Here is a 16481-nt window from a genome sequence, read left to right as displayed (position 1 = left end):
ATACCGATATAATGTAAACTCAGCCTTAAATGCAGTAGCAGCAACTGGTATCAGGCTGTCATGTATGTATATTTTACACTTCAGTATTCTGGGGAATGGCACTTCACTGGAATTATACTGTGTGCATAAGACTTTAGCCTAATTTGCAGGGACTTTTTAATAACACTTAATTTATGTTAAACGTTTTTTGCTGGCATGTAAAATCGTTTCATTTCTGAGGTACTGGGTGAATAAAATATTTTGGGCACTATTTTTTTCCACTTGGCAGTTGTTTTATTTAATTTATGACAGTTTACTGATCTCTCTCACTGTTGTGTGTGAGGGGGAGGGGCCGTTTCTGGCGCTTTTGCTACGCATCAAAAAATTCAGTCAGAAGCTCACTGTACTTCCTGCATGATCCGGTTCATCTCTACAGAACTCAGGGGTCTTCAAAACTTGTTTTGAGGGAGGTAATCACTCACAGCAGAGCTGTGAGATTGTAGTTGACTGTGATAAAAAACGTTTATTTCTGTAACTTTTTTTTCTGCTATCAGGGTTAGTTATCCTTTGCTAATGGGAACAAGCCTTTGCTAAAATTGTGTTTTTTACAAAGATTTGATGCTATAACCTTTCAGTTTATTAACTTTCAACTGTCATAACTCTTTCTGTGCTTCTTATAGGCACAGTACGTTTTCTTATTATAATAAATTACTTGAAAAGTATTTCCAAGTTGCTAGTTTATTTGCTAGTGTGTTAAACATGTCTGATTCAGAGGAAGACATCTGTGCTATATGTGCTAATGCCAAAGTGGAGCCCAATAGAAATTTATGTACTAACTGCATTGATGCTACTTTAAATAAGAGTCAATCTGTACAAATTGAACACATTTCACCAAACAACGAGGGGAGAGTTATGCCGACTAACTCGCCTCACGTGTCAGTACCTGCATCTCCCGCTCGGGAGGTGCGTGATATTGTGGCGCCGAGTACATCTGGGCGGCCATTACAAATCACATTACAGGATATGGCTACTGTTATGACTGAAGTTTTGGCTAAATTACCAGAACTAAGAGGTAAGCGTGATCACTCTGGGATGAGAACAGAGTGCGCTGATAATGTTAGGGCCATGTCAGATACTGCGTCACAACTTGCAGAACATGAGGACGGAGAGCTTCATTCTGCGGCTGACGGTTCTGATCCAAACAGATTGGATTCAGATATTTCAAATTTTAAATTTAAGCTGGAAAACCTCTGTGTATTACTAGGGGAGGTGTTAGCGGCTCTGAATGATTGTAACACAGTTGCAATACCAGAGAAAATGTGTAGGTTGGATAAATATTTTGCGGTACCGTCGAGTACTGACGTTTTTCCTATACCTAAGAGACTTACTGAAATTGTTACTAAGGAGTGGGATAGACCCGGTGTGCCGTTCTCACCCCCTCCGATATTTAGAAAGATGTTTCCAATAGACACCACCACACGGGACTTATGGCAAATGGTCCCTAAGGTGGAGGGAGCAGTTTCTACTTTAGCTAAGCGTACCACTATCCCGGTGGAGGATAGCTGTGCCTTTTCAGATCCAATGGATAAAAAGTTAGAGGGTTACCTTAAGAAAATGTTTGTTCAACAAGGTTTTATATTGCAACCCCTTGCATGCATTGCGCCTGTCACGGCTGCAGCAGCATTTTGGTTTGAGTCTCTGGAAGAGACACTTGAATCAGCTCCATTAGATGAGATTACACACAAGCTTAAAGCTCTTAAGTTAGCTAACTCATTTATTTAAGATGCCGTAGTACATTTAACTAAGCTTACGGCTAAGAATTCCGGATTCGCCATTCAGGCGCGCAGAGCACTGTGGCTAAAATCCTGGTCAGCTGACGTTACTTCTAAGTCTAAATTACTTAATATACCTTTCAAAGGGCAGACCTTATTCGGGCCCGGATTGAAAGAAATTATCGCTGACATTACAGGAGGTAAAGGCCATGCCCTGCCTCAAGACAGAGCCAAACCTAAGGCTAGACAATCTAATTTTCGTTCCTTTCGGAATTTCAAAGCAGGAGCAGCATCAACTTCCTCTGCTCCAAAACAAGAAGGATCTGTTGCTCGCTACAGACAAGGCTGGAGACCTAACCAGTCCTGGAACAAGGGCAAGCAGGCCAGGAAACCTGCTGCTGCCCCTAAAACAGCATGAATTGAGGGCCCCCGATCCGGGAACGGATCTAGTGGGGGGCAGACTTTCTCTCTTCGCCCAGGCTTGGGCAAGAGATGTCCAGGATCCCTGGGCGCTAGAGATAATATCTCAGGGATACCTTCTGGACTTCAAATACTCTCCCCCAAGAGAGAGATTTCATCTGTCAAGGTTGTCAACAAACCAAATAAAGAAAGAGGCGTTTCTACGCTGCGTACAAGAGCTTTTATTAATGGGAGTAATCCATCCAGTTCCACGGTCGGAACAGGGACAAGGGTTTTACTCAAATCTGTTTGTGGTTCCCAAAAAAGAGGGAACTTTCAGGCCAATCCTGGATTTAAAGATCCTAAACAAATTCCTAAGAGTTCCATCGTTCAAAATGGAGACTATTCGGACAATTTTACCCATGATCCAAAAGGGTCAGTACATGACCACAGTGGATTTAAAAGATGCTTACCTTCACATACCGATCCACAAAGATCATTACCGGTATCTAAGGTTTGCCTTTCTAGACAGGCATTACCAGTTTGTAGCTCTTCCATTCGGATTGGCTACGGCTCCAAGAATCTTCACAAAGGTTCTGGGTGCTCTTCTGACGGTACTAAGACCGCGAGGAATTTCGGTAGCTCCGTACCTAGACGACATTCTGATACAAGCTTCAAGCTTTCAAACTGCCAAGTCTCATACAGAGTTAGTACTGGCATTTCTAAGGTCGCATGGATGGAAGGTGAACGAAAAGAAGAGTTCTCTCTTTCCACTCACAAGAGTTCCCTTCCTGGGGACTCTTATAGATTCTGTAGAAATGAAAATTTACCTGACAGAAGACAGGTTAACAAAACTTCAAAGTGCATGCCGTGTCCTTCATTCCATTCAACACCCGTCAGTGGCTCAATGCATGGAGGTAATCGGCTTAATGGTAGCGGCAATGGACATAGTACCCTTTGCACGCCTACACCTCAGACCGCTGCAATTGTGCATGCTAAGTCAGTGGAATGGGGATTACTCAGACTTGTCCCCTTCTCTGAATCTGGATCAAGAAACCAGAAATTCTCTTCTATGGTGGCTTTCTCGGCCACATCTGTCCAGGGGGATGCCATTCAGCAGGCCAAACTGGACAATTGTAACAACAGACGCCAGCCTACTAGGTTGGGGCGCCGTCTGGAATTCTCTGAAGGCTCAGGGACAATGGAATCAGGAGGAGAGTCTCCTACCAATAAACATTCTGGAATTGAGAGCAGTTCTCAATGCCCTTCTGGCTTGGCCCCAGTTGACAACTCGGGGGTTCATCAGGTTTCAGTCGGACAACATCACGACTGTAGCCTACATCAACCATCAGGGAGGGACAAGAAGCTCCCTAGCAATGATGGAAGTATCAAAGATAATTCGCTGGGCAGAGTCTCACTCTTGCCACCTGTCAGCAATCCACATCCCGGGAGTGGAGAACTGGGAGGCGGATTTTTTAAGTCGTCAGACTTTTCATCCGGGGGAGTGGGAACTTCATCCGGAGGTCTTTGCCCAAATACTTCGTCATTGGGGCAAACCAGAGATAGATCTCATGGCGTCTCGACAGAACGCCAAGCTTCCTCGTTACGGGTCCAGATCCAGGGATCCGGGAGCGGTCCTGATAGATGCCTTGACAGCACCTTGGACCTTCAGGATGGCTTATGTGTTTCCACCCTTCCCAATGCTTCCTCGATTGATTGCCAGAATCAAACAGGAGAGAGCATCAGTGATTCTAATAGCGCCTGCATGGCCACGCAGGACTTGGTATGCAGATCTGGTGGACATGTCATCCTGTCCACCTTGGTCTCTACCTCTGAAACAGGACCTTCTGATACAGGGTCCTTTCAAACATCAAAATCTAACTTCTCTGAAGCTGACTGCTTGGAAATTGAACGCTTGATTTTATCAAAACGTGGTTTTTCTGAGTCAGTTATTGATACCTTAATACAGGCTAGGAAGCCTGTTACCAGAAAGATTTACCATAAAATATGGCGTAAATACCTATATTGGTGCGAATCCAAAGGTTACTCTTGGAGTAAGGTTAGGATTCCTAGGATATTGTCTTTTCTACAAGAAGGTTTAGAAAAGGGTTTATCCGCTTGTTCCTTAAAGGGACAGATCTCAGCTCTGTCCATTCTGTTGCACAAACGTCTGTCAGAAGTTCCAGACGTTCAGGCTTTTTGTCAGGCTTTGGCCAGGATTAAGCCTGTGTTTAAAACTGTTGCTCCGCCATGGAGTTTAAACCTTGTTCTTAACGTTTTACAGGGCGTTCCGTTTGAACCCCTTCATTCCATTGATATAAAGTTGTTATCTTGGAAAGTTCTATTTTTAATGGCTATTTCCTCGGCTCGAAGAGTCTCTGAGTTATCAGCCTTACATTGTGATTCTCCTTATTTGATTTTTCACTCGGATAAGGTAGTTCTGCGTACTAAACCTGGGTTCTTACCTAAGGTAGTCACTAACAGGAATATCAATCAAGAGATTGTTGTTCCATCCTTGTGTCCAAATCCTTCTTCAAGGAAGGAACGACTTCTGCACAATCTGGATGTAGTTCGTGCCCTAAAATTTTATTTACAGGCAACTAAAGATTTTCGACAAACGTCTTCCCTGTTTGTCGTTTTCTCTGGTCAGAGGAGAGGTCAAAAAGCTTCTGCTACCTCTCTCTCTTTTTGGCTTCGTAGCATAATACGTTTAGCTTATGAGACTGCTGGACAGCAGCCTCCTGAAAGAATTACAGCTCATTCCACTAGAGCTGTGGCTTCCACTTGGGCCTTTAAGAATGAGGCCTCTGTTGAACAGATTTGCAAGGCTGCAACTTGGTCTTCGCTTCATACTTTTTCCAAATTTTACAAATTTGACACTTTTGCTTCTTCGGAGGCTATTTTTGGGAGAAAGGTTCTTCAGGCAGTGGTTCCTTCTGTATAAAGAGCCTGCCTGTCCCTCCCGTCATCCGTGTACTTTTGCTTTGGTATTGGTATCCCAGAAGTAATGATGACCCGTGGACTGATCACACTTAACAGGGGAAAACATAATTTATGCTTACCTGATAAATTCCTTTCTCCTGTAGTGTGATCAGTCCACGGCCCGCCCTGTTTTTTACGGCAGGTAAATATTTTTTAAATTATACTCCAGTCACCACTACACCCTTTGGCTTCTCCTTTCTCGTTGGTCCTTGGTCGAATGACTGGAGGTGACGTAGAGGGGAGGAGCTATATGGCAGCTCTGCTGGGTGAATCCTCTTGCACTTCCTGTTGGGGAGGAGCAATATCCCAGAAGTAATGATGACCCGTGGACTGATCACACTACAGGAGAAAGGAATTTATCAGGTAAGCATAAATTATGTTTTTTTAGGTTTACTGTCCCTTTAAGAACAAAAGAATACTACAAATATAATTACAAAGAAAATCAAACACCTCTTGCCTTTGTGTAAAATTAAGCTTGCCCCCCTCTCCCTAGATAGACCAAAAAGCAAATTCTGTAACCTGCTAATCAGAGCTGGTTTAGGCAATTTGCATCGTTTTTAAAACTTGGGTTACAGATTTTGCTCTGTGGCTGATCTAGTTAAGGAGCGTGGGACAAAGCAAAATTTTTACACAAAAGTAAGAGGGTATGTAATGTCCATTTAAACTATGTACTTTGCACTGTTTTAAAAAAAAAATTACATTTCTGTTCTTGCGTTTTGTCTTCTTTATAGACCGTAGTGGATGAACAGCTGGCGTTGAAGAGAGTAGCAGATATCATTATTAACTTGTATGCCATGACAGCTGTAATATCCAGGGCCAGTAGATCAATCAGTATAGGTCTCCTTAATCATGATCATGAGGTAAGTACAGGTTAATTTTATCCATTTCCTAAGGAAACTTAAAATATTTCATATGTCATGTAGAGTAGAAAATGTTATGTGGAGATGGGGGAAACCAGACGTGGACTCGCTGCCCAATATGCCTAAAGAGATATGACTGCACCTCACTGACGCGGCCTACAAAAGTCCGAAACAGTTGTCTGATCCTCCTCGTTCAGAGAAAGATTGCTTTGTATTCAGGGGCTGGATCATCCTTTTTAGGTGCAATCAGACTGATATACTTCAGGAAGGTCCTCCTCTGTGAAAAACATGATTAAGCTTTTCAGGTGGTGACTTGCCAAAGAGTAAACTATTGAGCCATTTTTCTTTCCAGAGTAGCGCTGCTCAACTTCTGTAAATATGTAGGGAATTTCCTTTGCTATGTTATACCTATGATGTGGAACATCTCTATTTCTTTCCTATGACATGGAGAGTCCACAACGTCATTCCAATTACTAGTGGGATATTCAACTCCTGGCCAGCAGCAGGAGGCAAATAGCACTCAAGCAAAGCTGTTAAGTGTAACTGCCTTACCCATAACCCCCAGTCATTCTCTTTGCCTCTGTCAATGGAGGTTGTGCGAAGTTGGTGTCTGAAGATTTTATTCCTTTTATGGGTACTTTTCCCTGCAAGCAAGTATTGGGGTCTAGCTGTGTCCATGTCAATCTCTTGAGTAAGAGTAGTGGTGGCTTTTAGCAGTTAAAAGGCGGCGAGGAAGTCTTTGCAGAAAGCCAGAGTTAGTTACTCGGTTCTTTCTTTTCCTACGCCTAAGGATCAGCATTCATCATGCAATTGGATCTAAGGTAAGTACTTTTGCCTTCTCGGTACATAAGGATACCAGCACTCAGGAGGTTAATCCTCTTTTTAGATCCTTCATTTGGGACTTAATACTCCTTATTAGTTAAGGAGTCATTTTTAGGACATGGCACTTAGATTTATAGTATGAGTCAGTTCATATGGGCATTGTTACTTGGCAAAGGAGTTTAAGGGTTAATAATAAAGAATTATTTATTGGATACCTTACTTTTTATTTCGCTTCTATGGTAGAGGCTTTCAGGTTTATTTTACTTTATTGGGATACTGTAAAACTTCTGTTAAACTCTTGTACAGTTTATCAGGCTTAATAAGTATACAACTTTTCTCTTAAGTGTATCCAGTCCACGGATCATCCATTACTTGTGGGATATTCTCCTTCCCAACAGGAAGTTGCAAGAGGATCACCCACAGCAGAGCTGCTATATAGCTCCTCCCCTCACTGCCATATCCAGTCATTCTCTTGCAACTCTCAACAAAGATGGATGTAGTAAGAGGAGAGTGGTGTATTATATTTAGTTTTTTAACTTCAATCAAAAGTTTATTTTTAAATGGTACCGGAGTGTACTGTTTTATCACAGGCAGCATTAGAAGAAGAATCTGCCTGTGATTTCTATGATCTTAGCAGAAGTAACTAAGATCCACTGCCGTTCTCACATATTCTGAGGAGTGAGGTAACTTCAGAGGGGGAATGGCGTGCAGGTTTTCCTGCAATAAGGTATGTGCAGTTAACATATTTCTAGGGATGGAATTTGCTAGAAAAATGCTGCTGATACCGGATTAATGTAAGTTAAGCCTAAATGCAGTGATTTAATAGCGACTGGTATCAGGCTTATTACCAGAGATGCATACTCTTATAAAAGTGCAATATAAAACGTTTGCTGGCATGTTTAATCGTTTTTATATATGCTTGGTGATAAAACTTATTGGGGCCTAGTTTTTTTCCACATGGCTGGCTTGATTTTTGCCTAGAAACAGTTTCCTGAGGCTTTCCACTGTTGTAATATGAGTGGGAGGGGCCTAGTTAAAATTACAGACAGAGACATTCAGCTTCCTTCTGCATGATACAGGACATCTCTGAAGGGCTCAAAAGGCTTCAAAAGTCGTTTTTGAGGAGGGTAACAACCACAGTAGACCTGTGGCAGTTGTTGTGACTGTGTTTAAAAACGTTTTTGTCATTTATTATTCCGTTTTTGGTATTAAGGGGTTAATCATCCATTTGCAAGTGGGTGCAATGCTCTGCTAACTTGTTACATACACTGTAAAAATTTCGTTAGTGTAACTGCCTTTTTTCACTGTTATTTCAAATTTTGTCAAAATTTGTTTCTCTTAAAGGCACAGTAACGTTTTTTATATTGCTTGTTAACTTGGTTTAAAGTGTTTTCCAAGCTTGCTAGTCTGTATAAACATGTCTGACACAGAGGAAACTACTTGTTCATTATGTTTAAAAGCCATGGTGGAGCCCCATAGGAGAATGTGTACTAAATGTATTGATTTCACCTTAAACAGTAAAGACCAGTCTTTATCTATAAAAGAATTGTCACCAGAGGGGTCTGTCGAGGGGTAAGTTATGCCGACTAACTCTCCCCATGTGTCGGACCCTTCGCCTCCCGCTCAAGGGACGCACGCTAATATGGCGCCAAGTACATCAGGGACGCCCATAGCGATTACTTTGCAGGACATGGCTGCAATCATGAATAATACCCTGTCAGAGGTATTAGCCAGATTGCCTGAATTGAGAGGCAAGCGCGATAGCTCTGGGGTTAGACGAGATACAGAGCGCGTAGATGCTGTAAGAGTCATGTCTGATACTGCGTCACAATATGCAGAACCTGAGGACGGAGAGCTTCAGTCTGTGGGTGACGTCTCTGAATCGGGGAGACCTGATTCAGAGATTTCTAATTTTAAATTTAAGCTTGAGAACCTCCGTGTATTGCTTGGGGAGGTATTAGCTGCTCTGAATGACTGTGACACAATTGCAGTGCCAGAGAAATTGTGTAGACTGGATAAATACTATGCAGTGCCGGTGAGTACTGATGTTTTTCCAATACCTAAAAGGCTTACAGAAATTGTTAGTAAGGAGTGGGATAGACCGGTGTGCCCTTTTCCCCACCTCCTATATTTAGAAAAATGTTTCCAATAGATGCCACTACACGGGACTTATGGCAGACAGTCCCTAAGGTGGAGGGAGCAGTTTCTATTTTAGCAAAGCGTACCACTATCCCGGTTGAGGACAGTTGTGCTTTTTCAGATCCAATGGATAAAAAATTAGAGGGTTACCTTAAGAAAATGTTTATTCGACAAGGTTTTATTTTACAGCCCCTTGCATGCATTGCGCCTGTCACTGCTGTGGCGGCGTTCTGGTTTGAGGCCCTGGAAGAGGCCATCCATACAGCTCCATTGTTCATTTGACTAAACTAACGGCTAAGAATTCCGGATTCGCCATCCAGGCGCGTAGGGCGCTATGGCTTAAATCCTGGTCAGCTGATGTGACTTCAAAGTCTAAATTACTCAACATTCCTTTCAAGGGGCAGACCTTATTCGGGCCTGGTTTGAAAGAAATTATTGCTGACATTACTGGAGGTAAGGGTCATACCCTTCCTCAGGACAGGGCCAAACAGTCTAATTTTCGTGCCTTTCGAAATTTAAAGGCAGGTGCAGCATCAACTCCCTCTGCTTCAAAACAAGAGGGAACTTTTGCTCAATCCAAGCAGGCCTGGAAACCTAACCAGTCCTGGAACAAGGGCAAGCAGGCCAGAAAGCCTGCTGCTGCCTCCAAGACAGCATGAAGGAGCGGCCCCCTATCAGACAACGGATCTAGTAGGGGGCAGACTCTCTTCGCCCAGGCGTGGGCAAGAGATGTTCAGGATCCCTGGGCGTTGGAGATCATATCTCAGGGATATCTTCTGGACTTCAAAGCTTCTCCTCCACAAGGGAGATTTCACCTTTCAAGATTATCTGCAAACCAGATAAAGAAAGAGGCATTCCTAAGCTGTGTGCAAGACCTCCTTGTAATGGGAGTGATCCATCCAGTTCCGCGGACGGAACAAGGACAGGGGTTTTATTCAAATCTGTTTGTGGTTCCCAAAAAAGAGGGAACCTTCAGACCAATTTTGGATCTAAAGATCCTAAACAAATTCCTCAGAGTTCCATCATTCAAGATGGAAACTATTCGAACCATTTTACCCATGATCCAAGAGGGTCAGTACATGACCACAGTGGACTTAAAGGATGCCTACCTTCACATTCCGATTCACAAGAATCATTATCGGTTCCTGAGGTTTGCCTTTCTAGACAGGCATTACCAGTTTGTAGCTCTTCCATTCGGGTTGGCTACAGCCCCAAGAATTTTTACAAAGGTTCTGGGCTCACTTCTGGCGGTTTTAAGACCGCGAGGCATAGCGGTGGCTCCTTACCTAGACGACATCCTGATACAGGCGTCAAGCTTTCAAATTGCCAAGTCTCATACAGAGATAGTTCTGGCATTTCTGAGGTCGCATAGGTGGAAAGTGAACGAAGAAAAGAGATCTCTATCTCCTCTCACAAGGGTTTCCTTCCTAGGGACTCTAATAGATTCTATAGAAATGAAAATTTACCTGACAGAGTCCAGGTTATCAAAACTTCTAAATGCTTGCCGTGTTCTTCACTCCATTCCGCGCCCCACGGTGGCTCAGTGCATGGAAGTAAACGGCTTAATGGTAGCGGCGATGGACATAGTGCCATTTGCGCGCCTGCATCTCAGACCGCTGCAATTATGCATGCTCAGTCAGTGGAATGGGGATTACACAGATTTGTCCCCTCTACTAAATCTGGATCAGGAAACCAGAGATTCTCTTCTCTGGTGGTTATTTCGGATCCATCTGTCCAAAGGTATGACCTTTCGCAGACCAGATCGGATCATTGTAACAACAGATGCCACCCTTCTAGGTTGGGGTGCAGTCTGGAACTCCCTGAAGGCTCAGGGTTCATGGACTCAGGAGGAGAAACTCCTCCCAATAAATATTCTGGAGTTATGAGCAATATTCAATGCTCTTCTAGCTTGGCCTCAGTTAGCAACACTGAGGTTCATCAGATTTCAGTCGGACAACATCACGACTGTGGCTTACATCAACCATCAAGCGGGAACCAGGAGTTCCCTAGCGATGTCAGAAGTCTCCAAGATAATTCGCTGGGCAGAGACTCACTCTTGCCACCTGTCAGCGATCCATATCCCAGGGGTAGAGAACTGGGAGGCGGATTTTCTAAGTCGTCAGACTTTTCATCCGGGGGAGTGGGAACTCCATCCGGAGGTGTTTGCTCAATTGGTTCTCCGTTGGGGCAAACCAGAACTGGATCTCATGGCGTCTTGCCAGAACGCCAAGCTTCCTTGTAACGGATCCAGGTCCAGGGACCCAGAAGCGGCACTGATAGATGCTCTAGCAGCGCCTTGGTTCTTCAACCTGGCTTATGTGTTTCCACCGTTTCCTCTGCTCCCTCGTCTGATTGCCAAAATCAAACAGGAGAGAGCATCGGTGATATTGATAGCGCCTGCGTGGCCACGCAGGACCTGGTATGCAGACCTAGTGGACATGTCATCCTTTCCACCATGGACTCTGCCTCTGAGACAAGACCTTCTAATACAAGGTCCTTTCAATCATCCGAATCTACTTTCTCTGAGACTGACTGCATGGAGATTGAACGCTTGATCCTATCAAAGCGTGGCTTCTCCGAGTCAGTAATTGATACCTTAATACAGGCACGAAAGCCTGTCACCAGGAAAATTTACCACAAGATATGGCGTAAATATCTTCATTGGTGTGAATCCAAGAATTACTCATGGAGTAGGGTTAGGATTCCTAGGATATTGTCCTTCCTCCAAGAGGGCTTGGACAAAGGATTATCAGCTAGTTCTTTAAAGGGACAGATTTCTGCTCTGTCTATTCTTTTACACAAGTGTCTGGCAGAAGTTCCAGACGTTCAGGCATTTTGTCAGGCTTTAGTTAGAATTAAGCCTGTGTTTAAACCTGTTGCTCCTCCATGGAGCTTAAACTTGGTTCTTAAATTTCTTCAAGGGGTTCCGTTTGAACCCCTTCTTTCTATTGATATCAAACTTCTATCATGGAAAGTTATTTTTCTAATGGCTATTTCCTCGGCTCGAAGAGTCTCGGAGTTATCTGCCTTACATTGTGATTCTCCTTATCTGATCTTTCATTCAGATAAAGTAGTCCTGCGTACAAAACCTGGGTTTTTACCTAAGGTGGTTTCTAACAAGAATATCAATCAAGAGATTTTTGTTCCATCATTATGTCCTAATCCTTCTTCAAAGAAGGAACGTCTTTTGCATAATTTAGACGTAGTCTGTGCCTTGAAGTTTTACTTACAGGCTACTAAAGATTTTCGTCAAACATCTAACCTGTTTGTTGTTTACTCTGGACAGAGGAGAGGTCAAAAGGCCTTGGCAACCTCTCTTTCTTTTTGGCTTCGGAGTATAATCCGTTTAGCCTATGAGACTGCTGGACAGCAGCCCCCTGAAAGGATTACAGCTCATTCTACTAGAGCTGTGGCTTCCACCTGGGCCTTTAAAAATGAGGCTTCTGTTGAACAGATTTGCAAGGCTGCGACTTGGTCTTCGCTTCATACCTTTTCCAAATTTTACAAATTTGATACTTTTGCTTCTTCGGAGGCTGTTTTTGGGAGAAAAGTTCTACAGGCAGTGGTTCCTTCCGTTTAAGTTCCTGCCTTGTCCCTCCCATCATCCGTGTACTTTAGCTTTGGTATTGGTATCCCACAAGTAATGGATGATCCGTGGACTGGATACACTTAACAAGAGAAAACATAATTTATGCTTACCTGATAAATTTATTTCTCTTGTAGTGTATCCAGTCCACGGCCCGCCCTGTCCTTTTCAGGCAGGTCTAAATTTTAATTAAACTACAGTCACCACTGCACCCTATGGTTTCTCCTTTCTCGTCTTGTTTCGGTCGAATGACTGGATATGGCAGTGAGGGGAGGAGCTATATAGCAGCTCTGCTGTGGGTGATCCTCTTGCAACTTCCTGTTGGGAAGGAGAATATCCCACAAGTAATGGATGATCCGTGGACTGGATACACTACAAGAGAAATAAATTTATCAGGTAAGCATAAATTGTTTTTTTGAAACTGCAGTTTTTTTCTCGCTCTTTTTAGAGCGGAGTAAATTTCTGTGTTGCAGTTGAATTTCTGTCCCAATCACGTGTAGACCGCACTTCCGCTTTTACGGAGTGGAGTGGTTATACAGATAGTGCAGCCGTCTTTGACTCTGCTTAGTCTTTTTTTTTGGCGGGGGGGGGGGATCTGCTTCTGTCTTTCAGCTATCGGTTCCAGAGGCAAATTACTAATGGGACATTATTTCTGGCTGGTAGGAGCCTCAGGCATCTGAGGCAGTTTTTGTTTAAGTCTATCTAGAATCTATTGCAATTTTTATTAATCTTCTGCAAAATTAAAGTTTTTATTTTGCATTAAGAATTTTTTATATTTGTACTTTTACTTATGGGACCGTTATCTAGACTATGGATACAGATCAAGATCAATCTATCTCTAAGGATAGATGTTTACTTTGCTTAGACAACCAGATTGCCCTACCTATGCAGTTTTGTTCATCCTGTTTGGCAAAAACTTTAAAGTGTAAAGAAAAAAATTATCCCTTCTGAGGCAAGTGTGTCTCAGGATTCTGCTTTGCATGACATGCCTCAGCTTTCTCCTCAGACGTCCCGAGCCTTAGTTGTTTCTCATACTATGTCATCTGTGTCCTCTCATCCACCTGGGGGGTGTTTATTTACCTGTGGATTTTGCTGTGCAGGTTTCTTCTGCAATAACTACGGCTTTGTCAGCTTTCCCTGCATTGGGTAAGCATAAGAGAAAATCTAAACTTTTGCCTGATACTAAGGCTTCTGATTCTAGGACTGCATTAGCAAGTCTTGCTCAGATGTCTGATGAGCAGAATACTTCAGTAGCTTCTGAAAGTGAGATCTCAGACTCTGACACTTTAGCAGATAAATCTTCAGAATCTTAAGAGGTTAATTTTAGATTTAAGCTTGAACATCTCCGGTTACTATTGAAGGAGGTTCTTTAGACGACTCTGAATCTTCGGTTGCTGTCAACCCCACAAAGTCTTTTAAATTGGATAGAGTCTATGATTCTCCATCTTCTGAGGAGGCTTTTCCTATCCCAAGGAAGATGTCTGAAATTATTGCTCAGGAATGGGATAAGCCAAGTGTTCCCTTTTCCCCTTCCCCTGTTTTTAAGAAGATGTTTCCTGTTTCTGGCTCTATTTGTAACTCATGACGCACTGTCCCTAAAGTAGAAGGGGCTATTTCTACTCTTGCCAAGAAAACTACCATTCCTATAGAGGATAGTTGCTCTTTTAAGGACCCAATGGACAAGAAACTAGAGGCTTACTTAAAAAGATGTATATCCATCAAGGGTTACAGTGGCAACCTGCAGCGAGTATTGCTACGGTTGCGGCATCTTATTGGTGCAATGCATTTTCTGATCTTATTACACAGGAAACTACAGTAGAGGAGATCCAAGATAGGATCAAAGCTCTCAAATTGGCCAATACCTTTATCTGTGATGCCAATATGCAGATAATTCGTCTGGGAACTAAGATGTCTAGCTTCACGGTACTAGCCCGCAGGGCTCTGTGGTTAAAATCTTGGTTGGTTGATGTCTCTTGTAAGGTAAAACCAAAAGCTTGGCCTTGGAAGGGAAAGACTCTGTTTGGACCTGGTCTGGCAGAGATCATTTCAGAGATTACAGGTGGAAAGGGATCTACTCTCTGGGAGTTTTTGTTCCTGTCCCTCTAGCAGAACAGGGTCTAGGATTCAATTCAAATCTCTTTGTGGTTCCCAAAAAGGAGGGAACTTTTCAACCCATTCTAGACCTCAAGTGACTCAATAAATTCCTCAGGGTTCCGCCCTTCAAGATGGAAACTATTTGTTCCATTCTTCCTTTAGTACAGGAAGGTCAGTTTATGATGACCATAGACCTGAAGGACGCATACCTTCATGTTCCTATTCACAGGGAACACCATCAGTATCTGAGGTTTGCATTTCTGGACACGCACTTCCAATTTGTTGCACTTCCATTTGATCTGGCCATGGCTCCCAGAATATTCACAAAGGTTCTGGGGGCACTATTGGCTGTGATCAGATCCCGGGGAATTACTGTAGCGCCTTATCTATTCGACATGTTGGTTCAGGTGTCATCTTTTCAACTAGCCCAATCTCATACTGAGATGCTGTTGTCTTTTCTACGTTCCCATGGGTGGAAGGTGAATTTGGAGAAAAGTTCTCTTGTCCCATCTACCAAAGTATGTTTCATAGGCACTATAATAGATTCCCTGTCCATGAAGATTTTTCTGATGGAGGTCAGAAAAGAAGAGTCTTGTTTCTTGCCTTTCTCTCCAGTCTCCCTTTCATCCATCTGTGGCCCAATGCATGGAGGAGATTGTCCTGATGGTGGCATCCGTGGACATCATTCCTTTTGCTCGGTTCTATCTTAGACTGCTGCAGCTTTGTATGCTCTGTCAATGGAACGGAGATCATTCAGACTTATCTCAGAGGATAAATCTGGACCCTCTAACAAGAGACTCTCTCTCGTGGTGGGTGTTACAGGAACGTCTGTCTCGGGGCACTTGCTTTCTGAGTCCTTCCTGGGAAATTGTGACTTCAGACACCAGCTTGTCAGGCTGGGGAGCTGTTTGGGGCCCTCTAAAGGCTCAGGGCCTGTGGTCTCGGGAAGAGTCCTCTATTCTCATAAACATCTTGGAGTTGAGAGCCATCTTCAATGCCCTATCAGCGTGGCCTCAACTGTCGTTGGTCCGGTTTATCAAATTCCACGAGTCATTGCTCGTATCAAACAGGAGAGCATTGATGATACTAATAGCTCCAGCATGGCCTCACAGGATCTGGTTCGCAGATCTATTAAGGATGTCATCTCTACCTCCTTGGAAAGAGGAAAGACCTATTTTAGACCAGAGGAAAGACCTTCTACTTTAGGGTCCTTTCCTCCATCCAAACCTAGATTCTCCTAAGCTAACTGCTTGGTGATTGAACGCCTAGTTCTGTCTAAACGTGTTTTTCATTGAAACTATGATTCAGGCTCGAGAAAAAGGTTACTCGCAAGATTTACCATAAGATATGGCGTAAATATCTTTTATTGGTGTGAATCTTCTAAGGGATTCTCCTGGAGCCGGGTGAGGATTCCCTGGTTTTTGCTTTTCTTCAGGATGGCCTGGTTAAGGGTTTATCGGTCAGTATCCTAAAGGGTCAGATTTTTGCGTTATCTATCCTTTTGTACAAACGTCTGGCAGACCTATCAGATGTTCAAGCCTTTGTACAGGCCCTGGTTAGACTCAGGCCTGTGTTTAAACCTGTTGCTCCCCCCGTGGAGCCTTAATTTAGTTCTTAAAGTTTTGCAGCAGGCTCCGTTTGAACCAATGCATGTTGTTATTAGACTATTATCCTGGAAGGTTTTGTTTCTTGTTGCCATTTCGTCCGCTCCAGAGTATCTGAGCTTTCTGCTCTGCAGTGTGATTCCAACAGCATCACCTCAGTGGCTTACATCAACCACCAGGGAGGGACTCTGAGTTCTTGAACCTTCAGCTATTTTCGGTGCCGGGCTTATTAGTGTGTGAGTGC

At 43.3% G+C, this 16481-nt stretch overlaps 1 protein-coding gene across 1 annotated transcript in view; it reads left to right on the top strand.

Moving 5' to 3' along the window:
- Positions 1-16481, top strand: part of ACAD9 (acyl-CoA dehydrogenase family member 9) — an 816466-nt gene that overhangs the window by 711401 nt on the left and 88584 nt on the right. Inside the window, exon 16 of the mRNA XM_053721049.1 lies at positions 5864-5992. Within this exon, the coding sequence (XP_053577024.1) occupies positions 5864-5992 (129 nt within the window). The remainder of the gene's footprint in view (positions 1-5863; positions 5993-16481) is intronic.

The sequence above is a fragment of the Bombina bombina genome, chromosome 7 (genome assembly GCF_027579735.1).
Source record: "Bombina bombina isolate aBomBom1 chromosome 7, aBomBom1.pri, whole genome shotgun sequence".
Lineage (NCBI taxonomy): Eukaryota > Metazoa > Chordata > Amphibia > Anura > Bombinatoridae > Bombina > Bombina bombina.
The sequence above is the reverse complement of the archived record's forward strand: the minus strand, read 5'-3'. Positions and strand labels throughout refer to the sequence as shown.